The sequence below is a fragment of the Pseudocercospora fijiensis genome (assembly GCF_000340215.1).
Source record: "Pseudocercospora fijiensis CIRAD86 unplaced genomic scaffold MYCFIscaffold_1, whole genome shotgun sequence".
Taxonomy (NCBI): domain Eukaryota; kingdom Fungi; phylum Ascomycota; class Dothideomycetes; order Mycosphaerellales; family Mycosphaerellaceae; genus Pseudocercospora; species Pseudocercospora fijiensis.
The window spans coordinates 8,930,001-8,953,943 of record NW_006921532.1 but is presented as its reverse complement, the minus strand read 5'-3'; the positions used below and the strand labels follow the sequence as shown (position 1 = coordinate 8,953,943).

Genomic DNA, 23,943 nt, shown 5'->3' with positions numbered 1-23,943 from the left:
AAGGTCTCGGATCTGGCAAGATGAAGATCGTGAATCGGCTCGAGTGAAGCAGCTGCGGAAAGAGCGCACTTTCCGTATGCGTGTGCAAACGCCACTTGCAACCAACAAGGAAAGCACGCGGTGGGCAACTTTTGACTTTTGCACGAGCGGTGAATGCTATGGAAACGCCGGCGTTTGTGCATGCTGCATGTGCAGCGGGCGTGTGCTTTCGCAGGGAAAGAGACAGGAAAACTCATGCAGAGGTGCCATGACAGCGATGAAGTGCGGTGCGGTGCCAGCTGTCGCTTCGGGTGCCAGATGAAACATCTCCAACGGGACCAGAATCGAGTAGGGCCATGGTCATGGTGAGCTGCACGCTCCCGAAACCAGCGTCTTCACAATGCCATTGTTCTGATCATCGCACCCTTCTGCGCTCGGGCTCCCACAATGTTTTTGCCATTGGTCCTTAGTCCGCGAGCTGCTGTTCATCCAAGCCGAAGAACCTGTTCTGTCTAAAGCTACGCGGCGGCCCATTCAGCACCCTTCACTCTGCCGAGCGTGTATGGTCTCATTCCAATCCTCCACAGCCAGTCTCGCGCCAGTGTGCCTCATTCGCGCCTCAACCTATGATTTCTCCTCCTTGGGCAAGCTCTTCACAAGCTTGAGAATCTCGCTCTCCTTCTCACCCACAACTAGTGATTCCAACGTTAGCTGCATCCTCTCTTACTTTGCTTCCATAAAGCTCACCAGCACGTCCGTTATTCCAGTCCACAGTCACAGGTCTCTGAAAGAGAGTCTCATTCTGCTTAAACTTGCGCAGAGCATCACTGGTGCCCGTGGCATCCTTGATGACGCTGCCAGCCTGCGATGGGCCAAGGTATTCCAAAATGCTGCTCAGCTGGTCGGTGGTTGGAGCACCCTCCTGAATGTCTGTTTGTCCGATCGTCAGCAATGATGTACTCAGAGCCTTGAGCCGTTCCCAGCTAGCTTTTTTTGAAGCCTATCATATCTCCTTCTTTGTGCGCCTCTTTCCTGACGTACCCAGCTCAAACTCCCTGCTCTCCAATTTGCTCTGCTTGCTATGGTCACTCGCCTGATCTTCGGTCGCGTGCGCTACCGCGGTGGCATTGAGCTGCTTTAGCAAGGTGTGAACCCGCGTCGATGCTGGGCTTTTCGTGCTGTGGAAGAGTGTAATGACATCCTTGACGCCGGCCTGATTCGTGCATCATCGGTGTTAGCGTGCTCACGAAGCTTCAACAAGCATCGATCAGATTGAGACATCGTACCTCTTTGAACAGATTCTTGAAGAAACTCATGGTGTCAATCGTTCTTGTCAATACAATTGAAGCACAATGCGATCGCAGCTGTGGAAGCTTGACTTGACAGATTCAGATGACGTTGGACAGCTCCGCAAAGCCAAGATATCTCCGAGATAGGACCTGACCAAACGGCAAAGCATAAAAGTATTATTGGAACTTGGCGAAACGTCTGCAAGGCACGAGGCGAGGGACCATGGGTTGTAAGCAAAAGCATCATGTTTGAAGTATGTAGACAGTCCAGGCTCATCGCGACTCGTCAGTACGTCCGTCCAACCTCATCTTAATGGCCATATGCGGCACGACAAGTGCGTCTGGTGAGCACTCTTGCGCTACATGCTGCCGCTCTCTTCCCTTTTAACCCATGCAAATCGTACATCTCCGCCTTCACCACCTGCATTCATTTGTGTATGGGACCTTCCCATCCTTCGATGCCATGCTGCCGTAGAGCTCGTCGAAAATCTTTCGATGGGAAGCATTCGCAGCTCGGCATTGCAGTTGAGTTGGTATAACACCACTGTAGACCAAGAACACTCGTACGTAGTCGCATCTATCGTCTGCCGAATCTGCTGTGGAAATATTAGCTGGAAATCTCGGGGAACAGCGTGCGGCAAGTAAACTTACTTCTGCTTCTTCTCAGCCGGCTTGAGGATCTGGAATGAACAGAGCAGAGATTCGTCCACACTCATCATGGCGCCGGCATTGTCGAATTCACCACAGTAATTTGGTGCTGAGAACAGAGTCACCAGTTGACGTTTCGAGAAGAATTCGTATCCATCTTCCACGACTTGATGTGCACGACAGATCAGGTCCATGTCATGTTTCTGCAGGAAACGGGAGACGACATCGGGACCGAAGGTGAATGAGACGCCGCGATCGTTTTCAGACCATCCAGTGATGTCCTTGTCTGGGTCAGACCATAGCAAATCGCAAAGCAGACCGCAGTCGGGGATCTAGGGAAGTGTCAGTTCTGGCCAATCGCGGATCTTCAGTTTGGACAACACGCACATCTGTTGGGCGCATGACACGGCGGATCTGCTCCATGGAGTTCAGATCTGGGCTCAGTCCTCCGTGCATGGTGAAGATCTTCTCATCAATGATAGCGGCGATGGGCAAGCAGTTGAAGCAATCCGTAAAAGTCTTCCAAAGCTTGATGTTGTATCTTCTCTTGCACTCATCGTAGAAGCCGTAGATGCGGTTGATCGAGGCACATTCGTGGTTACCGCGCAGGATGAAGAAGTTTTCCGGATACTTGATCTTGTAGGCCAGGAGCAAGCAGATGGTCTCCAGAGATTGCTTGCCGCGATCGACGTAGTCACCGAGGAAAAGGTAGTTTGCCTCAGGTGGAAAGCCTCCATACTCGAACAGCCGGAGGAGGTCGTAGTATTGACCGTGAATATCACCGCAGATCTGCTCTTACGTCAGTGTCATGTGTAGACTACTCTTTCGGTATGACTGACCTTTATCGGTGCTTCCAACTCGAGCAATATCGGCTGGGAGATGAAAATCTCACGGGCTTTCGTGCAAAGGTATCGGATCTCGGTTTCGAGCAGTTGGACTTGCTTGCCGGGGCGGCTGCCGCGGACCTCAAGCAGTCTATCTATGATAGAGTCAAGATCGACGTCGTTTTGGTCCGCCATCTTTGGCGGTCGTCGTCGGAAAAGTAGGTAGGAACGTCTGGGCGGAGCCTGCTCTCAGCCAAAAGCGCAGGATGGTCCGCAGGAAGCGGAAGGCGCTCTAGAAACTGTTATAAATCAGCCACGAGGGATTTTCATGGCAGATGTATTCATGGATGCTGCTTGACAAAAGCTCTAAAGATGTCAAAGGGTATGGGAGGCCGGCCGCCAGCACGTGACCGTGATGCCCCAGCCTTGGGGCACCAATGCCACGAAGCTGAGGTGAAGGTAGAAAGACGTGCCACTCAATCATATGCCATACCAAGTCCCTCTTCAACTCACTGCTGCCGCTGCCACGCCATGTAAAGAGGGGAAATGCACCTACCGAAAGTGTACGAGATGAGCGCAAAGGCTCTGGAGACGCACGAGCTCTCTCTCCTCTCCGCCGCTATCAGAGATGTAGGCTATCAGTGTTCTTCGCAGGTGAGGTTCCGTGTTCTTTGATCCCAGGGTAGCCTCAGGATCACGCGACTGGGAAGCTTGAGTGGGCTCGAGGTAGGTAGGTCGCAGGCGCGGCTGTCGAGTTGTGCGACAATGAAGATGTTCAGATCGATTCCAGTGCGGACGGTGCAGCAGGGCGTCACGGTATTGCTGCGATGCGCGGAGGGCCGTCGTGGTCGTCGAGCGGGCGTGCGTTGAGATGTTTTTCACCGCCGGTCAGAGGTGGGGCTCGCAGTCAGCGGCAAAAAGGTGGTGGATGGCGTGAACAGTGCGTCGAATGCTCAGCAGGCGGTTCAGTGGAATCAGCGCCGGCGTGGGGGTGGTGCGGTCGCGATGTTGGTGCTTGTTGAGCTGAGAGTTGGAGGTGGTGTTTGCGAGTAGGTTTCAAAGCAAGAGAAGGGCGCTAGTCGAGGAGCCAAGTCGTGCTGCCCAATCCCTTTCTACACCACCACGACGGCGAGTCGAATGTGCTTCTGAATGCGCGCGACACGACACAGGAGCCCAAGGCAGACACGGGCGGAGAATAAAATGGGCAGCAGGAGAAATGACAGATGGCCGTGTGTAGCAGGTCGCGAGCAGGATCTTCGCCTGCACTGCGCTTGCTGCAGCAGTCGTCACTCGCTGCCAGAACAAGTGACCGCGCGCGCGAGCTCTCTCAACGTGATTCTGCTCGGCGTGCAGCCACAACTCGATGTACACATTTCTCCTCACGGTGCAGCACGTCTACCCTTACGACAGCCAGCTACGGCATGGCCTACAGCATGCGAGAGACGCAGCGCGCTCGACTCTGGTATGTTCATGGAGCTACCAATGAGGACGCTGACGCTGATCCAGCAATTATACATCAAACACGAGGCACGCAACCTCGTATTGCTAGCGGCAGCATTTTCTCCGTGCTTGCCTAATCCACCATACTATGTATGCATATGTTTTGTTCACATAGGTTGCGCTGCGCTGCGAGACTCAGCGTGCGCCGGGTTGGCAGGGCACAAAGTTGGGCCTACATCGTCGTCATGCATCACCGCTATTGCCCAGTTCGACTCGAGATCGCCTCTGATGGGGATCTCGACAACAAAGAACGTTAAGAGTTGGCTTTGAGACATGATCAACCTGTGGTCCATCGAAGACACTCAATCGCTAGATATTTCCCAGAATTCTTCGCCGCCTAACGCCTCGCTATCAGTAATGCACCACAATCGTCTCATCTGGTCTATGTGCTCAGAAGCAACATCTACAGCACCAATGCCGCCGGCTTCCCATGTGCCGCAAATCACATAACCGCATTATTTGCCCAAACCACGCTTCGAGAAAGATGAGGGTATTTTCTACATGGAACAGAACGATACAAATGCCATCCGGAAGTTTTGATATCCCTGGCCACCGAAGAATAGTCGTCAAGATGCCGCAAAAGTGAGGAAACCAAAGTCAAAGCGGAGAAATGCAGGAACGCTATCCAAGTCGCGCCGCCGTGATGCGTCCAAGAGAAGGCGACTTGCAATCCAGTGCAGTCGCATAGTGGTGTTGGACATGAGTCCTCGATACTTGAGGAGCAAGGTCCATCGTGTCTTTCACGTAAATTTCGTCGTTCGATCCCGAGGAGAGAAACGCCAGGTCTCACAAGGCACAAAGCTCCGAGCGAAAATCAACCAAGCGTTCGTCCGCCAACACTCACACCGCGGCCAGCGTGTTCAGGCCTCAAGGTAGACGTCCGAGAAGCCGGGCTAAAAGACCTGTTCCGCGTCTGCGGTTCTTCCAGACGCTGCTCATTCAAGGCCGAAAGCCAATTTGGGCCCAATTCGTTCTTCAATGCCTCGATCTTCTGCCGATACACATCCGTATTTGGACCTAGACCATCCGGAGACCGCACTGGCGAGTTGTCATCGTCATCTGAATCACGGATCTTCGGAGGTGGCGTAGGTGATGCGAACGCAGTGTCCAACCTTGGACGAACCGCGAGCGAGGTCTGAGGCAGCTGTGAAGAGGGCGCAGTGTGATATGGTGTGGCTTCTGGAGTGGTAGGCTGATCACTCTCAGTAGTAGGGGTGTGCGGCATGGGAGGTAGCTCGGTCAGTTCCGGCACTGGCGGCTCAGAGGGAAGATCTGCTGAGTTCGAGGCGCGTTGATCCGCCTGGGCAAGCTCGACGACTCGTCGCCGAGGTGTCTTTTTCCGTCGCACAGTGGACAGTGGGCCCATGTCAGAAGCAGATCGGCGGTGTCGTGAGGGCTGTGTCGGAGGCTTGGGAACAGGCTCCAGTCCAGCGTCCGCTACCTCTCGAACAAGACGAGCCTCCTCTTCTTCGGGTGGCGGCTTTACAACAGGCTTATTGGATGGCTCTGGAACACGGTCTACAAGATGTTTCTTCTCGTGGTAGAGAGGCCCCATAGTATCAATGGTAGGGTCTTGGACGTGTCCGGGCGATGATCGAAAAAGATTGAAAACAACGACCCGATAATTGCTGTGAGTTCGTGTGAAGGGGTTCTTGACCACGTATAGATCGGTAATGTCCGGAATGCCGGTCAAACGTGCCAGCTCGGTCGGATCGTGTAACTTGTTGTCGCGTAAATCAAGACGCTCTAACGAGTAGAGACGCTCAATCCCGGCCAATGACAAGAGACGATTGGATCGAAGGTTGAGAGTGGTGATTGCTGGGAGCGGGCTCCGGGACAGCGACGAGAGGCTGTTTATCATGCAGTTGCTCAAATTCAACGCTCGTAGATGCGTCAAGCTAGCGAGCGCGTCCGGAATTTCAGTAAAGAGGTTGCCTGAAAGATCCAAAGACTGCAAAGTGCTTGCCACTGGCGCCAAGCTGCTTACCGAGAGGTGAGTCAATCCATTTTCTGCAACGCTGAGGTGCCGAAGGAAGCGCCATTTTGACGACGGCAGTATACCCATCGCCAAGAGGTCAGAAGCACTGTGTCGAGGCGACATTTCATGTTGACTGGAGCCCGAGCTTCCGGAAGACCTTCGATATGCTGGAATGACTCCGCGATTTGCGTGAGACTTGTGAAGAGAAGTATGTCTCGAGGTGGAGGGCCGGGGAGGAGAATTGCTCGATTGTCTTCCGGTTATACCGTCTGAAGACCCTCCCCTCGCCAGAGCCATTGGGCTGGCCGCCGAGCTACGCCGCATCGGCAAGGGCGTCGCATTATTCGAAGGTGACGGCTTCGGACTTGCTGACAGGGGCCACGGCAGACCTGGTGTGGATGGAGTGGTTGGCACTTGCGTCTTGGACGACCGCTTCCGGCGCTTCTCTGCATCATCTAAGACGATATCTCGTAGCAGCTCCATTGGATCTTCCAGCGAAGCATTCTTGATGATCAAGCTTCGAAGCTGTTCTGCAAGCCTGTCCCAACCATGGAACGTCCTGAAATCAAGATCGCAGATCTCAAGCGAACTTACGTTCTTGAACACGAACAGTGGCACGCAGGTATCGAAAGGGAACTCCTCATACCCAGCAATGCGGCGTGCCCTGTCATCGCGAGACAATCGCAAGGCGGGGATCTTTGTAAAGCACGAGTACAAGTACTTGAGATCATCACCGTATTGTACCTTTTGTTTCTCAGCTTTTGCAGCGCTGTTTGAGCCGGTCAGGCTAGACCAGACTGAAGACATGCTCGACATCACACTGCGCACGCTCGATACAGACCGAAGAGAATCTGCATCTGATTGCTTGCCGCGCGATCTGGGTGCGTTGAGGAAAGACATGTATATAGGCTCTGCGTCGAGGTTCTCAAAGCGCACATCCATGGCTCCTGGATCCATTGACAAGACATGTTCGAATCTGGTGAGAAGGTAGTAGAGGTGATGGGGTGTCAGAGTCAGCTTCGACGGTCTGATATTCGATGTCGAGAACGACAGGTACGGCCGAGAAAGCGCTTCGGCTAAGGATATTGTCGTTGAAGGAGCTGAGCTGCTCGTGGCCCCAGCAGTAGTCTGGTCTTTACCATTCTTCGTATTCTGTCGCTGAGATTGCAGCGCGCTCGCGAGAGCTCGTTCATGCGTGCGAACAAAGTATGCTAGATTCTGTAGCCAATTTAGCAAATCAGCCGCTTCCCTTTGATTGAAGTATCGTTTTATCCTTGCGCCAGGAGTGATGTTACTGACCTTTACGAATAGCTTGCCATCCTCGCTGTCCATGGTAGAGCGTATGCTTCAAACCCATACATGGGCGGCAGGAAGGATCGAGCAACAGGAGCGGCGAGGGTCGGCGGTGATGATATGAGCGGCGAGGGCCCCGGTGGACTCTTGACGCAGACAGCCGTGTGTGACGGCGTGACGGCGTGACGGCGTGCCTGCAACAAGGCTATTGAAACACACAGGCCCGCACAGAGGCACAGCGACGCTGCGTTGTATTGCGAGATGTGTGGATGGCCGACGCGCAGCCAACGCCAGAATCTACGCAGAGTCAGAACGACCGAACGACCAGATCCGCGTGCCGGTGTGCACCTGATAACAGCAGGGCCCGAGGAGTCTGCCTGCGGCCATTGTGGTGCGTGGATGCGTGTAAAGGAGGGTAGAGGGATCTTACCTTACCACCCCTACGATCTTGTGACCCTTTCGATCTGACAGTCAGCCACGGTTCAACTCCAACGCTCTGCGAGCGAAGCAGTGTGGACACGCCGAGATGCCCGCCCCCGAGAAGGCAAGAGATAATATCGTCGTTCAGATTCTGCTGGCGGGATGTGCTGCACGCCTGTCCAATGAGCTGCCCACTGGGTCCTGCGAGCAATGCAGGCGCCAGCGCTAGTCTGCTAAAATGTTGGGTGGAGTACTTGAAGGATGTGTGACCCTGCTGCTGCGCTTGATTCTGATTCTGTACCACCACCCTCACCCTCTTGCGGTAATCTGGAGCTGCAATCTGCAATGCGCGGCGCAGGCACGCTCACGCTCACTCGGCGGGGGGCGCGTCGTGAGTGGTGCTGCGACGCCTGTGCGAAGCTGTGTGCACTCACAGGCCCGAAGAGGTGAATGAATGAGAAGAATGCAGTGAGCGAGGTGGACGTCGAGTCGAGCGAACACCCCGCCAGCGCACGGCCGTCCTCAGCATCGCAATTTTAGCTATTGCGTTTTGCAGGCGCTATCTCAACGCTAAGCCCATGGCCTGCTTGTCGTGCCATTGGTATACAGTAGCGACGTCAGCTTCATTGCAGAGCAGCGTATCACCCAGCCACTTCCAGCATCTTCATTCATGCAGAAGACGCTACAACGTTTTACGCGCATGCCATGGCCACCGGGGTAAGCTCGCGACATGCGTACACACACATGCTTGCTGCTGCTGCACCGTGGCCGAAGGTCTGCCACAATGCCGTTGCGAAGAAATGCAGCTTGCCGAGCGATAGCACGACACCCTTGCCTCACAATCGAATTCTCAACAGTCTAATAAACAGCCTCGCGGGCATCTCTCATGGATGCTCAACAATATTCTAGCGGGGCTTGCAAGCAGCAGATCGCGTTATCTGGTGCATCGAGCTGCCTGCTCGCGCACGCAAAATATACAGTACCCAATGCCGAGTGGACAAGTACCGGGGATTGACGGCGCTGCAGAGCTCGTGTCTGTTAGTACAAAACTTCATGAGGGAGATCCCAGCGCTTAGATCCAAAATCATGCAGTACGACATCATATGCATTCGACTCGAGGTACGCCGCACGGATACTTCTATCAATGGTTACCCCTCCGTACATGAGCAATGCGATACCCGTCCGTGTGGTGGTTTCACATGCAAAGGAATTACAGGAAACAACTAACGGACGCTCCTCGGGAAGCGAACGAGTTGCATGAGAGCCTCTCGTATACCGCAGACTCGTGGTCGATCAGTTGGAAAGGGCAGATCTCCCGAGCAAGCCCATATCTTGGAGGAGGGATGTGTGCTGCGGCAGACGCGCGTGTCCAGCCAATAATAAGAGCGGCCGCCTCTTCAAGCTTCGATTCTAGTCATACGGCACAGCATTACACACCGCTGTTGTCATTTCCATGCAACTGGCCACTATATCCCCATGGCAGCCTGTACATGGAATTGAACCGAGCTTCGCGAGCACAGCTCTTGCGACCGCTGTGTTCGGGACAATGCCACTGCGCTCATTGGCATTGATATGCACTGTCGCTGGAGCCCTCAATGCCGTGTAAGCCTCTCCAAGGGCTGCGTGACGGGGTGACAAGATGATAGCCCGACCATTCTGAATCTAATCTATTGCGCCGTGTCATGTTGCGTGTCGACAGCCTCGCAATGGAGAGAGCCATGGTAATGCTGTGTACCGACCGTCCGGAGCTTGTTCGGGGTCTATGCAAGATAGCGAGCCTCAGGTGACCTCCCAGGATAGCTTCTGATCCAATAGCAGAGCTGCAGGAACATGTGCCGCCGTACAATGTTCTCACTGACGTCGTGGCCGGGCTCCATCGTGGCCTCTGAAGATCTCTCCAGCCTTGGCGTACTTTGACAATGTAAGAAGGGTGGGTGGTGTGTAGCGTCATGCGCTGGGGGGTGCGACGATGCATCATGCATTGGATATGATTGAACTTTTGCGGTCGGTTCGGAGCCCAGGGGGGCCATCGACGCTGGCTCAAACAATCCGAGCATGTTCGCAGAAGACGAAGCGTGAGGTCCATAGCAAGCAGAACACTCGAAATGCGCGCGAGGTATTTGGTCCATCCTGAGAGCTTTTATGCTTGTCACGTGTGATGTGTCTGCAGTGTGTCAAGGAGAACATATGTAAGCGAGCGAAAGCATGCGCGGGGCGATGTCAATGAGACATGGAGTTTTCACCATCAATGGCGGAAGGAGGCTTGCGGAGGAAGGGCAGAAGCGCATACGAATGCTGACGTTTCAGGTTGCAGCCGGCTGCTTGGATCTCAATTTTGACGCGCTGTTAATGGAGGTGTCGACTGTCGAGAAGGAGAGCAGCGGGACAGGACTAAACTGGCGGGAAGTGCCTCGTGCTGCTCTTGCATAGGGGTCCAGCCGTGTGGTCAGGGTCATCAGTCATCACTTCGGAGCTCATCAACTGTTCCGGGAGGCGTTGAAGTTTGTTGTGATTGAGGCTTGAGCCGCGAGACGCGTCGCGGTCGCGTCGGGGAGGCCACCACTTCTTGCTGCCACTGGAGTTGGCCGAGTGCCGGTATAGTTCGCCTTGTTGTGATCATCGCAAGCAGCGCAAGCGAAAGGCGTTGGAGTATCATCGTGGGTATTGAATGGTATATTCGACAATGGAATGCATTGGACAATCAACAATAGTGATGAAGAAGTCGAAGTGGCAGGTAGCAGGTGGCAGAGGCTCTACGCTAAACTGAGCCAAGTAAACTCTGGGGGAGCCGCGCCTAATAAGGTACCTGCCATCCATCCATCCTCGTAATCGTTACCAGCGACATCGATACCTTGCCGACAGAGCACGAACCACGCCCACTTTACACCTTCGGCATCGTCGCCGACATCATTCATCCCGCCGACATTCGCTATCGACGCAGCAATTGTACATATGCGATGAAGTGCGCCTGGCCGTGACTGGAGCTGGCGACGTCTCAGCGCCCGAGCACAGGGGCAAAGGAGTCAAACACCTGCATAGCAACCGACGCAAACCGGCCTCGATCACACCGTAAGGCCCTCACTACGCAATTACACGCCGTGCAACCCTCGATCACCATTACGCGATCACTATAGCGACTTATAGCTCTTGCGACCACTGCGCCGCCGCCGCGCTGGCTCGCTCTCTACCACCCGGCCTCACTCATTACACTTCACTCTGATCGACCTCACTTGCACCATGGACTCCTCAGCGTCCGCCGCAGCTCACATACCTGCCGCCGATGCAGGCCCTACGCACCCGCTATCGCCTCCTCGAAGTAAGACTCCGCCTACGGTCACTGGCAAGAGGTCACACAGCGAAGCGCAGGTCAATGTGCAAAGACCAGGCACATATCGTAGCGACAGCGAGCCAGTCAATCCCGTCGAACTAAACAAGGCACTCCAAAATATCAAGAGAGATGAACAGCGGCGAGTCAGTTCTCCTACGGCAAGCCCTAGCCGGAAACGCCAAAAGCTGCAAGCCAGCGACCGTTTCATTCCAAACCGCTCAGGCCAGGACCTCTCCGCCAGCTACAGTCTACACCATGACGATGGATCGCCTGCGACGCCCTCGAAGCTGAGAAGGAAGACACCGGGCGACATCCAATTCCAGAAGATGGATGCGAACCGCACATATTCCACCATCCTCCGATCCGAGATGTTCGACAACGAGATACCACAGCTTATCAACGACATGACGGGCTCAAGAGCCCAAACGCCACCGGTCACCAATGGAAATTCCGCGGCGACTGCCAACATATCAGGAGCATCCCTCACACCATCTACACCACACAAAAACTTGTTCTCGTACGGTCCAACCCAGCAAGTCTCCTTGACCCCAAGATCCATATCACGAAGCGAGAGAGGGCCAAACGTCAACGCAAGATCTGAAATTTACAGTCTATCGCCGGTCAAGCATTCTTCACAGACAATGCTGCTTTCACCTCGCAAGACTCCTCGCGCAGTCAGCAAGGTTCCCTACAAAGTTCTGGATGCGCCAGACCTGGCAGATGATTTCTACCTGAATCTCGTCGACTGGGGTTCCAACGATGTTCTGGCAGTTGGGCTGGGTCCTTCGGTCTACCTGTGGAGTCGGGAGACCGGTAAAGTCACTACTTTGTGTTCTTTAGACGGCGATAGCGTGACGAGCGTCAGCTGGATACAGCGCGGGACGCATTTGGCGATCGGCACTTCGAAAGGCTTGCTCCATATCTGGGACACTGTCGCTCAGAAGCGCCTGAGGACAATGACTGGGCATAGCGCGCGAATCAGCAGTCTGGCGTGGAATGCCCATATTCTGTCTACTGGATCCCGCGATCGATCAATACTACACCGAGATGTACGATTACCGGCTCAATATCTTCGTCGACTCACCGGACACAAGCAGGAAGTGTGTGGTCTTAAGTGGAATTCAGAAACCGAGCAGCTAGCCTCAGGTGGCAACGATAACAAGATATTCATCTGGGATAAGATGGACGAGCGATGGCAGCATCGATGGGGCGAACAAGAAGGCGGCCATAAGGCTGCTGTCAAAGCCATTGCATGGAATCCGCATCAACGTGGCGTGCTGGCGTCTGGTGGCGGAACTGCTGATAGGTGCATCAAATTCTGGAACACCGTGTCTACCGCCCAAACTTCAGCGTCGAGATCAATACCGGTCGAGCAGACAAATCTCGGTCTTGGCTTGTCGACTTCACCCTTACCTGAGCCCTCGGTTTCGCCGATTATGCCGAACCCGCATCTTCTGAGCTCGCACGATACAGGAAGCCAGGTCTGTAACTTGCTATTCTCTCAGCGCACATCAGAACTTGTGAGCACACATGGATATTCCCAGCATGCCATCAACATTTGGAAGTATCCGAGCATGACTCAGGTTGTGAGCCTCACGGGACACACTTATCGTGTTCTCTACTTGAGTATGAGCCCGGATGGTGCCATCATTGTGACGGGAGCGGGAGACGAGACTTTGAGATTTTGGGACGTGTTCAACAAGCCAAACAAGGAGGCGAAGCGTGGTATCGTTGGAGAATGGGGCGTTATACGATGAGTGATCCAGATTGATTTTGGCGCTCGTTGATGGAGAGCTCGGCACGAGCATGAGAGCATCGCGTGGTTGGAGGAACTTTTTACTTCCTGGCCCGCACTTTACGACCTTTTATGACATTGAGCGCATTTTGTACCTGCATGGACTGGTAGCATAGGGGCGCTGGAGGACTTGTGGACTCACAGAGCACTTGGAGACAGCTCTTGGCATTGTAGCCGTCTCAATCGGAAGTACAGGCTGAAAGCTATACAGAACCAAGTCTGTCTATATCTCTAAACTTTTTGACCGCCCAAATGTTATGTATACTGGCTTTTCCGCCCACGACTTGATGCACCGGAGCTGACGCCAAAGCTCAACCGCCGATGTCGAGCCATACGCCGACAACTTTTCTTCCTCCATGCTACTGACTCGGCTTCGGCCTCTACTGAATGCGCACTTCCCAACCTCAACCCTTCTATCCCAGCCCGTGCCTCTAGCTGCATACATTCAGAACTCGGTGACCGCAGCGAGAATGGCAAAGCCGCAGTACTTGACCGGCGACAAGGCTGGTATCGATGCCTTCATAGACAAATTCGACGTAAGAGCAGCGATGAAAAGATAAGAAGTAGACACTGGCTGAATCGCGTAGACGTTTCTCTTTGACTGCGATGGTACGCCTCGATCTCACCCTTTGCTCTGAGAGAGCGACATAGGCAAGAGCTGGATTGGCACAGAGACGAAGCGGTGGAGATTGAGAAGGCTACATTGAGACTGATGATGCGTGAAGGATAGGCGTGCTTTGGTCTGGAGATCATCTCTTCCCCAATGTGCCTCAGACGATCGATATGCTGCGAAAGAAAGGTAAGCACATCGCTGTCGGCGAGACGTGCTTGTGATTATGCTCATAGCCACTGTAGGCAAGCAGCTCGTGTTCGTGACAAACAACAGCACGAAATCACGCAGCGACTACAAGAAGAAGTTTGACAAAGTCGGAATCACTGCAAGTGAAGTATGATTGTGCACGAATCCATGGCACTTATCTCGGTGAAGTTGACAACGAGCTAGCAAGAAGTCTTCGGGTCGAGCTACAGCGCAGCAATCTACATTTCACGCATCATGAAGCTGCAAGCACCGAGGAACAAGGTCTTCGTCCTTGGTGAATCGGGCGTAGAGCAAGAATTGAAGAGCGAGAATATCCCGTACTGCGGCGGCACAGACCCGGCATATCGACGAGACATGACAGATGCCGACTTCAAGGGCATCGCTGATGGCTCAGGGCTTGACCCTGACGTCGCGGTGGTCCTCACTGGCCTCGACTTTCACCCCAGTTATTACAAGTACTCCCTCGGATTTGCGTACGTTCGCAAAGGCGCCAGGTTCCTCGCAACCAACATCGACTCTACCCTTCCAAACGCCGGATCATTGTACCCTGGTGCGGGCTCTATGAGCGCTCCGCTTGTTTCAGCAGTAGGGAATGACCCTCTGTCACTCGGCAAGCCAAGTCAAGCCATGATGGATGCTGTTGAGGGCAAGTTCCAATTCGATCGCAAAAAGGCCTGCATGATTGGCGACCGTCTCAACACCGACATTGAATTTGGCATCAAGGGCGGGCTGGGAGGCACTCTTGCTGTGCTTACAGGTGTCACCAAGAAAGAGGATTTCCTAGCTGAAGGCGCTCCAGTCGTGCCGAGCGCGTACGTCGATCAGCTTGGAGATCTTCTTGGCTAAAAGAGAATGACAAGCAAAGTGAAGGCTCATGATAGAAGTTTGCTATAGACCCGAATACTGATAGATGATTACATTGCATGCAGATCACATTCTGAATCATTGTCCTTCAATCGCATCTTTTTGGAAAGCGATCGCGACAGCTGCATGAAATCCCCTCGCCGCGAGTCTAGTCATCGATCTCGAGCTCAATCCAGGCGCTCGATGACCACATTGCCTTCCGCCTTTTCTTCTGTACGGTGCCAATCAACAGTCTCAGCAGCCTGTGCAATGCGGTCATCCTGCTCTATGTATACTTGCGGCCTGGCCAGTTGAGTCGCGAGGGTGTTATTACAGACAATAATGCCAGGCTTGGTCTCGAAGAAACGATCAATGTCTGGGGTTTGATGTCAGTCAAGGGACGGGTTCAAGAACAGTATGGTAAATATCATACCTTCTAGCGTCCTATTGGCGGTCTCTGGATAGAACAGGTACGTGATGGGGATGAAAGCGAAGCAAATTACTGCCCAAACTATCCAGAATTTGTAGCCAAGATTCGCTATCCCAGGAAGCGTGGCTTGGACAACGGCGTAGTTGCATATCCAGTTCGTGGCCATCGCGAGACTTGCGCCTTTCGTTCGCATCTCGAGGGCATTGATCTCTGCAAGACACCTTATTATCAGCAAGAAAATCATTCGCACAGGATGTGATGGGCGTACCTGTTGGATATAGCCAGGGCACGCCTAGTACTCCCATACCGAACGACGCAAAGAAGACCTATCGTTGTGAGCTTCTGGTATTCCCCATAGACGCTTCACTGCAGCACTTACGAAGAAGAACGCTACTGCCACTGAGCCCAAGACATAGCTGTCTCCGCCCTTCTCAGTCAAGCCTGTAGCAATCGCAATGACAATCCAGCAGATCGAGCACGCCAAAGCACTGCACATCATCACTTTGCGCCGACCGTATCGCTCGATGACGAAGTATGCAAGACAAGCAAAGATCAGGTAATCGACTGAGCCGCAAGCTGCCAAAATTCTCGCCAGAAGCTCAGAGATACCCAGAGCGTTGATGAAAATGTAGCTCATGTAGTAGCTCGTCACCTACACCCATGTTAGCTGGCCACAAGAAGGATGGACGGACGTTGGTTGGAAAGCTCACGTTGATTCCAGAAATCTGGTTCATAGCCTGCATCCAAGCCCCGAGAATCATTCTCCTCAGCACTCCAGCCGGTCCACGACCACTCACAAGCTGCCACCAGGTGTACGACTGCATTTGCTCGCGGTCCAGAATATCCTTGATCACATCGAATTGCGCTCGCACATCTGGGCTCTCTGGCGTAGCTCCATGGCCTTGCAAAGCCGCAAGAACTTCTTTGGCTTCCTCGTACTGACCCTTGCGGATCAGCAGTCTCGGACTGTCTGGCAGGAATGGACACATGGCCCAGATACAGAGCGTGAAGAAGATTTGGAATGCGAGAGGAAACCTCCACGCCACGTCTCGTGGAGCGAAGGAGAAGCCCAGTGTCAACCAGTTCGAGATGCTGAAGCCAGTAATGCAGTTGGCCATTTGGATGATTACCAGCTTGCCCCTCGACCTCATCTACCAACGCGTCAGCATTGCCATACAATCCTTTGCATGCATCGAAAGATTTCTGATCTCTCTCTCTCTCTCTCTTCTCACCTTACTAGTCTCCGATTGCCAAACGCCAGCCGTAGCAGTATTCATCCCCGTTCCCAAGCCCGCCACAACTCTCCCTACCATCATCTGAGGCACACCATAACTCGCAGTCTGAATCACAGCTCCCACAGCAATCACCGTACTCCCCACCAGAATCTGTTTTGGTCGACCCAACCAGTCTCCGGTGAAGATGGTGGACATGGCTCCGACGAAACACCCGATATTATAGATACTGGTCATTGTAGCTTGAGTATCTGCCGAAGGGTGTCCAAAGGTTTCGAGGAAATTCTCGGATATGATGACATTGCCGAAGACGCCTTGATCGTAGCCTGCGAAAAAAACAAAAAAAAGTCAGTGAGTTCTTTGTTGGTCGTTATGATGGAGGTTGTGTTGATTTGGCTTACCGTAGAAGATGAGGACTGTGCTTGCAGCACTGTAGGGATCGTTGCTTTAGTACTGTTGCTCACGTAGGAGTCTTTCTTTTTTTTTTCTTACATTGAGATCCAAACGGTGAGAGTATCTCCACTGCCTCCCAGATATCGACGACCCATGACGACTGACAGCTATGGGAAGGTCAAGGAATGCAATGAGAAACACGAAGTGAAGACGGCACCAAGCGAAAAAGAAATACTCCCTCTTCACGTGCAAGTCATACGCCAAACCAGATCGACTCGCCACATCGTGGTAACGCGAGAATCCACAATCGGTCTTGTCAAGCTCTGCGGGAGAGCGAATCTGGAGAAGCCGACGATTTCCCCATGGGCCCGGTTGAATTCATCCGCAAATGTGTGCCTCACAATCCTTGTTCCAACCACGAGCCGCGAAATCCTTGGGTAAGTATTGCGAGAAGGGAAGCAGGTGAGACGAGGAGAGGCCAGGTGAAGCGAGGAAAGTGCGTAAAGAAAATGCTTAAAATTTGTTGTTCGATTATCTGCTTTCGCTAACTAGAATTCTTCGTCAATCGTCGTCAATAAATCAGATAACATCAACAGTATTGAGACAGCCGCCGATCGCAATGATGAACGCTTACAGAAGGGCTCAGGAGGAGCTGAATATGCTTGGAGAATGTGAGGTGCAATGGCGGACGGGCGCATCGATCCGCTCAATCAAAGCGATTTGAGGTGCTTGATCTGCGGCTTTCGTGGCGAGGTGCTTTTGCCAATGGAGCGGGATCGATCGATGAGAGGCTTGTTTCTCATCAAACATTTGTAGGCATGCCGGTAGTATGGCGTATGCCAGCGCTCGCTACGACCGACGTATACCCACTGAGAGCATCCGCCGCAAAGTGCTTCGTAGCCGATAGCGCCATGAGCGCGCCGCCAGTCGTCCGGGTCGTTGAAAGGTTTGCCGGTGGCACAACTGTCAATGCAAGGTCAGCAAGATCTTATACATTATGATGCCTTGGGTGATCCTGGTTTACCTGATACCATGCGAGTAATGCATGTGATACCAGTAAGCAGAGTCCTTCAGCTTGTGCCTGCAAGGTATTAGAAGGATATACGACTGCTTGAGGCGCCGAGAACTCACCAGGACGAGCACACGCCACACCAACCAGCACGATCGGAACCTTCACCACGCACCCAAGTTGCTGTGTACTGGTCGCCAGAGAATCTCGGACTTTGCCTTCTCGGCTGCTGCTGTTCTTGAGATGTGCTCATTGGTGGATCTGATCGGAGGCTGCTGAAGTCCAAGCTACTGATGGTTGCTGGGGCAGAGCTTGAGAACGATGCATTGGACGACGAAATGTTTGGTATTCGAGACGGGTACGGATTTGAGATCTCACTCTGATCCGTGGGAGCCTCTACGAATCCGGGCCAGGCAGCGTGTCCCGGATTGCTCACTGAGGTGGTGTCTTGAGGCGACCGCGAAGTGAATCTCGCGTCGAAAGTCGGGGCATTCTGAGCAGGATATGAGTAATGGACATCGTAGCCATAATGATCCGAGGACGAACATCCAGAAGAGCTGGTGGAGTGCCGCGAAGCCGGCGGAGAAGGTCCACCATAAATGTCGCTACTATAGCACATCGAATCTCGATGGTATTCCAATACGTTCATGTTGTATTCTTGCGGAATTGCGATGTTCATGGGCCGAGCAAAGTCGCCAAAGGTCTCGGAGACATGCCCTGACATGCTGGAGTCCAAGCTCATTCGCGGATATTCGTTGTTCGTGCAGATTCCCTGGGACGAGGTCCAAGCCTGCCAATCCTCGAACGGTTCGAAACTTGGGGAGGTATAGCTCATCGGAACTTGTTCTGACTGATGCAGACGAGTTGAAAATGTTTGGTAGGGCAGGAAATGACTGGTCAGATTGGAGCTGAATATTACGGCAAAGCACTGGCAATAAAACAATCTCGCCATGTTGCGCAAGCTGAAAATGCGACCACACGCACGTCTTGGATTCCTTGTACACGACTGTGCCGCTGCAGCAGGCTAGATCGAGCGAGAGTCATTCGATAAGGCATTCGGCTCTGAGAGCATTCGCAGCTTTCAGGCACGCGCTTCGAGGCTTGGTATTATTAGTCTGAGTACGACCAGCAGCGTTCCCAACTTGGTGGCCTAGAGCATATTCAGTGGCGGTCCGAGCCTGCGGCAAGGCCCGATTTGGAAGCAAGGGATGGTCGAACAGCTGTCATTGGTAGAGCAGGTGGACGAGAGGGTGTAATTGCAGTGCCCGTCAATGGTCAGAGTCGGATCCTATTTCGTCAAATTGCGTCGGCCAGCGAACACAGCATTTATGGCTCATGAATCGTGCTAAGACGCGGTCTTGTCGTACGCTTGCATGCGGAAATCAACGACTGTTCTGGAGTCTGGACTCTACAGGGAGTCTTAATCCAAACAGTAGAACAACTTTTTCGGCAGCAGCTCGGTGGGCCTAGCATCTTCGGGGTGGTTTTATCTGTGGGCGGGTGTCGTCGGCGTTACGGCACGATGCAGGGCGCTCAAATGAACATTCTTCTCGGCCGGTGTGCTCGAGCACGCTCATGCGTGCGCTACGTCCCGGTCTAGGCACATGTCAAAATGTCGGTAAAACTTGGCCTTCCACTCCATTCTACGTGTGCCCGCAGCAGAACATTGGAGCGCTGGTGTGACGAAGCTCTTCTATACAGACGCCCAGGTGGCGTGTATCCAGTGTGCAATGGGACCAAATGGGCTGAAAGTCAATGCTACTATTGCTTGAGGGAGAGTCAGCGCTCGATCGTCTCGACTGAGGCTGCGATTGCGGTATCGTCGACTGGCCTGGAGCGTCACAGTTGACACAGCGCGGGTGTGAATTGGCTCCAAACCAGGCCCTAGACTTGTATTTTTCTTTTTTTGGCAGATAGGAGCACAATAAGTCATAGACTGCGCGTCGAAGACCGGGAGTTGCGCTGATGGGCCTTTCGCATATGATAATGTGGTTGATCTGGAACACGCCATGCCATGCCATGCCGTGCGTGAGAAGGAGTTGTTGTTGTTGTTGTAATCGGAGTTGGCAACAGTGATGCTGCCAGGTGTTCCGCACGGGAACCGGCGTTTCCTCGGCAGCGCCAAGGCCTAGAACTAGACTATTAGTTCTAGGTTTGTTCTATGGCGTAAGCTCGACCACCTCGAGCAGTGCACCTCCATCTCTCCTCACGGAGGAACGCGCGCGCCCAGCCATCACAGCAGCGCCGGGCCTTTCCAACGCAACGACCAGACAATGCCTCTTCACTCGCCTTTCGGCCTTCGTACGTGATCAGAATGGCTGGCAACGTGACCACAACACCGGATGTCCATGACTTGGCCCGGGACCTGTCTTCTCGTATCAGCGAGGAATTACCTGCTGTTCTCCGACAACTGTTGGCCGATCACGAGTTTGGCGCTGGACCGCTGCAACTGGAATGCAGCCTCTTGAGCGGTCAGCCTGGATGCGCCAATAGGCCACTGAAGATCGCCTCCCTCGATATCTCGGATGTTGCAACGCCGCTGAGCATTCCATCGCCGCATCTGCACGACGACACAAGTGATCCCGTCCAGCTCCCGCCTCTCTCCGTGCACGCTCGGACCGGGCAGAGTGCGCCTGCTTCACCCGCACGACATTTCAGGCCGAGGCTTCCTCCTTCGACCTCTCCAGCGTTCTCTGACGACGACGAGAGACCAGCCAAGCGACGCGCGACTGGAGGTCTCCGCATTGGACGCCCAGGATCCGCGGGAGAACATGTTCATGATCCTTCTACTGCCGTGTCAAGAAGACTTGAAAGCGAGAACGTGCGAGTGTTCCCTCAGCGAAAGAAACGTCTTCCTGACAACCCGAATCTCCAGCCTTCAAGTCTGGATAAATTTGTTGGAGGCGTCTGGGAGAGCATATTCTCAGGTGTCAGGTTGGATCCGGCCGAAGTCATTGAGCAATGGCAAGCGATAGAGTCGAGTGGCCAGCCGAAGCTCCTCATGGAACACGCGAGCAATACGGAGCTGACCAGTCGTCATGACTCGGTCGCACAGAGCAAATTTGGGCGCATGAACGTGTTGGCTCGAAAAATCAGTCAGACGAGCCGCACCTGTCGCTCACTAGAAGTCATTGTACAGGCACACTGGGTGCAAGCCTTCGATGAACGCGCAGCAGAGCTAGGCCTGAGCATGACCAAGGAAAAAGCCAAGAAGACGGCAATTTCCGAAGCATGTGTAGACTTCAGCTGGACCGAAAAGGAGCTGAGGAACAAAATGGCCATCTGGAGAGGCTATCATGACATCAGAAGCGCTGGCGGCTGGGCTGCACTTGTCTTCGCCGGGATGGGTTTGTATCGATTCTGCAAATACCGAGTCTCGTTCACAGAAGATACCTTTCAGCAATTGAGGGCGCTGCGACATAGATTCGAGGTCGCTGCTGATTGCTTACACCCGCGATGGAGGAGTCTGCTGGCCATAGTCGGCGCCCCGACCGAGCGCAGATACACCGGCCATCCTCACGATTGGGTTGTGTGCGGCCCTGGAGACGAAGCATTACCCTTGGCAACGACGTACCATCAATGGGATCGAAACTTCAGCTATACTCACCTGGACGAATCGGCCATTGATGAGGAAGCATGGGGTCTCTTCGATCCAAGAACAGTCACCCCTTTGAACGATCCAGCGGCGTATCAATGCACAATCTGTTCGGAACGCCAGTCAGACGATCCCAGACATAATGTATGCGCTTGCTTCTCCAATCTCTACGGAAGCGCAAAAGCCGGCTTCATGCCAGTACAAGTGTATCGAACACCCACCGGCAAGAACAATGGACTTCTCGCCTGCTGTTCCTTCGAAAGAGGGACGGCGATAGGCGAGTTCGTCGGTCAAATCACAAGCGGCGTTGCCAACCTCGACGTCATGGTCGGGCAGACCGATCGAGCAGCATACCAGATTTGGCAAGGAAAGCAAGGCAACTACACCCGCTTTGTCAACCATTCTTGCCAGCCCAACAGCCAGTTCGAGAGGTTCATTTGGCTGGGTACGCAGAGGATCGTGCTGGTGAGCAAAGGCATCGAAGCCGGCGAGGAGATCACGGTGGATTATTCCGACACATATTGGAAAAATCTCGACAAGGAGTGCTTGTGTGATAGCGCGAAATGTCGATATCGACGTCGTGCGAAACAGCTGCTGACGCCTCCGGAACATACTTGACGCGTGCGTTGTAGAGGAGGGTTCGTGGATACGCTTCATCCAGTTCTTCCAGGCACAGCCTGTTATGAAATATCTTCTCCATCTATCTGTATATAAACACTTCGAATGTACATAGCGCCAACCCCCCCACCCCCCCTCCCCTACGCACTCTGCGCAATCCTCCTCGGTCGGAACTTCGTATCAAAGTCCTGCGTAATGAACCAAGCATTACAAGTCTTCCACTCCGCATCCTCCTCTCCCGCCATCTCGACCTCGAAATTCCTCAAAAACGTCGGAACCAGCTTATAAATCTCCAACAAACTGATATTTTTCCCAATACAAGTCCTCGCGCCCGCGCCGAATTGGAACATGGTGGCCTTCATTTCCCTCAATTGCTCCGGCCTGGCCTCCAACCAGCGTTCCGGCCTGAAGACATCGACGTCGGGTCCAAAAATTTCGGGTCGCCGATGGAGCACCCACGCGTTGCAGCCGACAATGGTACCACCGGGGATTCGCTCTCCGAGAATGTCCATGCCTTGGGGTGGGACGACGCGTTCGAGGATGAGGCCTGGGGCGGGATGCATGCGGAAAGATTCTTGGATGACGGCGTCGAGATAGGGGAGTTTTTGGGCTTCGGACCAGGAGACTTTGCCGTAGTTTTTCTCTGTGATGGTGCCGTTGACGGCGGCGTCGTCCAGTTCCGACATGAGCTTCTGGTAGACGCGAGGGTGTTTGATGAGGTGGTAGAAGACACTGCTGAGACTGATGGATGTTGTTTCGGAGCCGGCGAAGATCATGCTGTTGCAAGATGCGAGGACTTGCTTGTCTGTCATGAACTCGGGATGGTCGTGTTGGGCTTGGGTGAACCTCATCAAGAAATCGATGCCTTTGCCTGAGCGATCATCGAGAGCTGCTCCTTGTTTGATCTTCTCGATCTCTGCGGCTCGAGTTGCATTCTGAGCGAGTGCGAAGCGGGATACTGGAAATTCGGTCTTGATGAATCCCAGCTGCTGCAGCTTCAGCCTCAGCGGATTCTTCTCCCATATGAGGTCCAAAAAGGGCATCTGTCCGACCGGCGCAGCATATTTGAGGAAGTCTGCCACAAATTTCACAATGCCTTCGACGTCTTCGTCACGCTGCACGAATCCCAGTTGCTTGCTCCAGGTGAGCTCTCCGATGACGTCGAAAGCGAAGAATTGAAGCCACCTTGAGAATTTGCAGCTTCGTCCCGTGTCACAGTAACGCCGGCGTGTCTGCTCGATGAAAGCGTTCAGAGCGCTGTCGACCAAAGGTTCGTAACCAACGAGGGAAGACATGGAGAAAGCGTTGCTGACACATCTCCGATATTTCGCATGGTAGTCTTCGTCTTTCGTGCTGAAAAGTGATTGCAATCGTTCGCCTTTGGCAACTGCTTGTTGTACAATGTCTGCATGTAGGGGTCAGTATGGCGACGAACGCGGATTGCTGAGGATGAGGTCGAGCTTACAGAAGTCACTTTTTGTGAAGCCTTTATTCAGTCCATAGATGATCTTGATCGCTCGTGGATCCGCAAAGGACAGAACATTCGGGCCAAGTCGCACTATGTCACCGTGTTTTCGATGCAGATCGAGATGGGTCCGTTCCGCCTTCCTGGACAGTACATCGAAGTATCGCCACCAGTTGGTGAAAGCTGCTAATCGAGGGCCCGGGTACTTATTGAGTCCTTTGTAGTACTTGTTGCTGGCAAGATGGGCGGCAAGAAGGGCCACCAGTACGATATGCCAGTAGTTAATGAGAGCCTTCAACAGTTCACCTGCGAGCATGATAACGTGTAGGGGATCTGCTGCTGGGAAAAGGGGAGCCAGTTTCCTAGAGGGAGACGCAATGGGCACTTACCTATATAGCAGCGTCAAAGACATAGTGCGCACCAATTGCCGCTCTGCAGCGTGAGCAGCCACGTTCGCGACAGACGGCATCATGCCTTCGCTGAA

General features: G+C 53.5%; 12 protein-coding genes across 12 annotated transcripts; 5 read left to right on the top strand and 7 right to left on the bottom strand.

Annotated features, from left to right (window-relative positions):
- Positions 1 to 418: 418 nt before the first annotated feature.
- On the bottom strand, positions 419 to 1,312 carry MYCFIDRAFT_55614 (uncharacterized protein). Its single transcript, XM_007921979.1, has 4 exons — positions 1,266 to 1,312; positions 1,021 to 1,192; positions 727 to 909; positions 419 to 671 (listed from the first exon to the last, which is right to left on the bottom strand). Exons 1-4 carry the CDS (start codon positions 1,293 to 1,295, stop codon positions 604 to 606), a joined length of 453 nt encoding a protein of 150 aa, XP_007920170.1. The 5' UTR covers positions 1,296 to 1,312; the 3' UTR covers positions 419 to 603.
- Positions 1,313 to 1,493: 181 nt separating this feature from the next.
- MYCFIDRAFT_48805 (uncharacterized protein) lies at positions 1,494 to 3,768 on the bottom strand. The gene is made up of 5 exons (XM_007921863.1): positions 3,297 to 3,768; positions 2,756 to 3,039; positions 2,304 to 2,705; positions 1,920 to 2,248; positions 1,494 to 1,864 (listed from the first exon to the last, which is right to left on the bottom strand). The coding sequence occupies exons 2-5, from the start codon at positions 2,933 to 2,935 to the stop codon at positions 1,846 to 1,848; spliced, it is 930 nt and encodes a 309-aa protein (XP_007920054.1). The 5' UTR covers positions 2,936 to 3,039; positions 3,297 to 3,768; the 3' UTR covers positions 1,494 to 1,845.
- MYCFIDRAFT_206243 (uncharacterized protein) lies at positions 3,113 to 5,954 on the top strand (the record flags this gene model as incomplete). Its single annotated transcript, XM_007923708.1, has 12 exons — positions 3,113 to 3,209; positions 3,238 to 3,273; positions 3,303 to 3,394; positions 3,427 to 3,455; positions 3,496 to 3,584; positions 3,612 to 3,731; positions 3,764 to 3,776; positions 3,803 to 3,973; positions 4,021 to 4,330; positions 4,356 to 4,446; positions 4,512 to 4,672; positions 4,721 to 5,954. 12 exons carry the CDS (start codon positions 3,113 to 3,115, stop codon positions 4,778 to 4,780), a joined length of 1,269 nt encoding a protein of 422 aa, XP_007921899.1. The 3' UTR covers positions 4,781 to 5,954.
- Positions 4,519 to 7,992, bottom strand: MYCFIDRAFT_149748 (uncharacterized protein). Its single transcript, XM_007923707.1, has 3 exons — positions 7,942 to 7,992; positions 7,518 to 7,808; positions 4,519 to 7,436 (listed from the first exon to the last, which is right to left on the bottom strand). Exons 2-3 carry the CDS (start codon positions 7,548 to 7,550, stop codon positions 5,055 to 5,057), a joined length of 2,415 nt encoding a protein of 804 aa, XP_007921898.1. The 5' UTR covers positions 7,551 to 7,808; positions 7,942 to 7,992; the 3' UTR covers positions 4,519 to 5,054.
- Positions 7,578 to 9,311, top strand: MYCFIDRAFT_170661 (uncharacterized protein; the record flags this gene model as incomplete). Its single annotated transcript, XM_007923706.1, has 14 exons — positions 7,578 to 7,693; positions 7,716 to 7,845; positions 7,870 to 7,899; positions 7,923 to 7,961; positions 7,987 to 8,095; positions 8,119 to 8,129; positions 8,161 to 8,355; positions 8,391 to 8,408; positions 8,441 to 8,523; positions 8,564 to 8,720; positions 8,753 to 8,962; positions 8,994 to 9,115; positions 9,139 to 9,216; positions 9,242 to 9,311. The coding sequence occupies 14 exons, from the start codon at positions 7,578 to 7,580 to the stop codon at positions 9,309 to 9,311; spliced, it is 1,368 nt and encodes a 455-aa protein (XP_007921897.1).
- Positions 9,312 to 9,341: 30 nt separating this feature from the next.
- Positions 9,342 to 10,118, bottom strand: MYCFIDRAFT_170660 (uncharacterized protein; the record flags this gene model as incomplete). The annotated part of the gene is made up of 5 exons (XM_007923705.1): positions 9,342 to 9,370; positions 9,399 to 9,415; positions 9,450 to 9,483; positions 9,510 to 10,061; positions 10,085 to 10,118. 5 exons carry the CDS (start codon positions 10,116 to 10,118, stop codon positions 9,342 to 9,344), a joined length of 666 nt encoding a protein of 221 aa, XP_007921896.1.
- Positions 10,119 to 10,800: 682 nt separating this feature from the next.
- MYCFIDRAFT_201806 (uncharacterized protein) lies at positions 10,801 to 13,269 on the top strand. Its single transcript, XM_007923704.1, has one exon. It carries the CDS (start codon positions 11,169 to 11,171, stop codon positions 13,014 to 13,016), a length of 1,848 nt encoding a protein of 615 aa, XP_007921895.1. The 5' UTR covers positions 10,801 to 11,168; the 3' UTR covers positions 13,017 to 13,269.
- A 168-nt stretch (positions 13,270 to 13,437) lies between these two features.
- On the top strand, positions 13,438 to 14,814 carry MYCFIDRAFT_71448 (uncharacterized protein). The gene is made up of 5 exons (XM_007922135.1): positions 13,438 to 13,590; positions 13,642 to 13,663; positions 13,785 to 13,853; positions 13,910 to 14,001; positions 14,058 to 14,814. Exons 1-5 carry the CDS (start codon positions 13,525 to 13,527, stop codon positions 14,718 to 14,720), a joined length of 912 nt encoding a protein of 303 aa, XP_007920326.1. The 5' UTR covers positions 13,438 to 13,524; the 3' UTR covers positions 14,721 to 14,814.
- Positions 14,815 to 14,905: 91 nt separating this feature from the next.
- On the bottom strand, positions 14,906 to 16,927 carry MYCFIDRAFT_127488 (uncharacterized protein; the record flags this gene model as incomplete). Its single annotated transcript, XM_007923703.1, has 8 exons — positions 14,906 to 15,093; positions 15,151 to 15,357; positions 15,416 to 15,473; positions 15,527 to 15,799; positions 15,858 to 16,298; positions 16,380 to 16,705; positions 16,781 to 16,809; positions 16,872 to 16,927. The coding sequence occupies 8 exons, from the start codon at positions 16,925 to 16,927 to the stop codon at positions 14,906 to 14,908; spliced, it is 1,578 nt and encodes a 525-aa protein (XP_007921894.1).
- Positions 16,928 to 17,482: 555 nt separating this feature from the next.
- On the bottom strand, positions 17,483 to 18,034 carry MYCFIDRAFT_89652 (uncharacterized protein; the record flags this gene model as incomplete). The annotated part of the gene is made up of 2 exons (XM_007923702.1): positions 17,483 to 17,735; positions 17,904 to 18,034. 2 exons carry the CDS (start codon positions 18,032 to 18,034, stop codon positions 17,483 to 17,485), a joined length of 384 nt encoding a protein of 127 aa, XP_007921893.1.
- Positions 18,035 to 20,740: 2,706 nt separating this feature from the next.
- Positions 20,741 to 22,113, top strand: MYCFIDRAFT_209999 (uncharacterized protein). Its single transcript, XM_007923701.1, has one exon. The coding sequence runs from the start codon at positions 20,783 to 20,785 to the stop codon at positions 21,992 to 21,994; it is 1,212 nt and encodes a 403-aa protein (XP_007921892.1). The 5' UTR covers positions 20,741 to 20,782; the 3' UTR covers positions 21,995 to 22,113.
- A 21-nt stretch (positions 22,114 to 22,134) lies between these two features.
- On the bottom strand, positions 22,135 to 23,775 carry MYCFIDRAFT_76504 (uncharacterized protein; the record flags this gene model as incomplete). Its single annotated transcript, XM_007922273.1, has 2 exons — positions 22,135 to 23,399; positions 23,460 to 23,775. 2 exons carry the CDS (start codon positions 23,773 to 23,775, stop codon positions 22,135 to 22,137), a joined length of 1,581 nt encoding a protein of 526 aa, XP_007920464.1.
- Between the last annotated feature and the right edge of the window lie 168 nt (positions 23,776 to 23,943).

Coding starts and splice junctions, on each gene's coding strand:
- MYCFIDRAFT_55614 (XM_007921979.1), bottom strand. CDS start 1,295: ATGAGTTTCTTCAAGAATCTGTTCAAAGAG. Junction 1,193..1,265: donor TCAAGAATCTGTTCAAAGAG/GTACGATGTCTC, acceptor TGCACGAATCAG/GCCGGCGTCAAGGATGTCAT. Junction 910..1,020: donor GAGCAGGGAGTTTGAGCTGG/GTACGTCAGGAA, acceptor TCGGACAAACAG/ACATTCAGGAGGGTGCTCCA.
- MYCFIDRAFT_48805 (XM_007921863.1), bottom strand. CDS start 2,935: ATGGCGGACCAAAACGACGTCGATCTTGACTCTATCATAGATAGACTG. Junction 2,706..2,755: donor AGTTGGAAGCACCGATAAAG/GTCAGTCATACC, acceptor ACGTAAGAGCAG/ATCTGCGGTGATATTCACGG. Junction 2,249..2,303: donor GTGTCATGCGCCCAACAGAT/GTGCGTGTTGTC, acceptor ACACTTCCCTAG/ATCCCCGACTGCGGTCTGCT.
- MYCFIDRAFT_149748 (XM_007923707.1), bottom strand. CDS start 7,550: ATGGACAGCGAGGATGGCAAGCTATTCGTAAAG. Junction 7,437..7,517: donor ATGGCAAGCTATTCGTAAAG/GTCAGTAACATC, acceptor AATTGGCTACAG/AATCTAGCATACTTTGTTCG.
- MYCFIDRAFT_201806 (XM_007923704.1), top strand. CDS start 11,169: ATGGACTCCTCAGCGTCCGCCGCAGCTCACATACCTGCCGCCGATGCA.
- MYCFIDRAFT_71448 (XM_007922135.1), top strand. CDS start 13,525: ATGGCAAAGCCGCAGTACTTGACCGGCGACAAGGCTGGTATCGATGCC. Junction 13,664..13,784: donor GTTTCTCTTTGACTGCGATG/GTACGCCTCGAT, acceptor CGTGAAGGATAG/GCGTGCTTTGGTCTGGAGAT. Junction 13,854..13,909: donor CGATATGCTGCGAAAGAAAG/GTAAGCACATCG, acceptor TAGCCACTGTAG/GCAAGCAGCTCGTGTTCGTG.
- MYCFIDRAFT_209999 (XM_007923701.1), top strand. CDS start 20,783: ATGGAACACGCGAGCAATACGGAGCTGACCAGTCGTCATGACTCGGTC.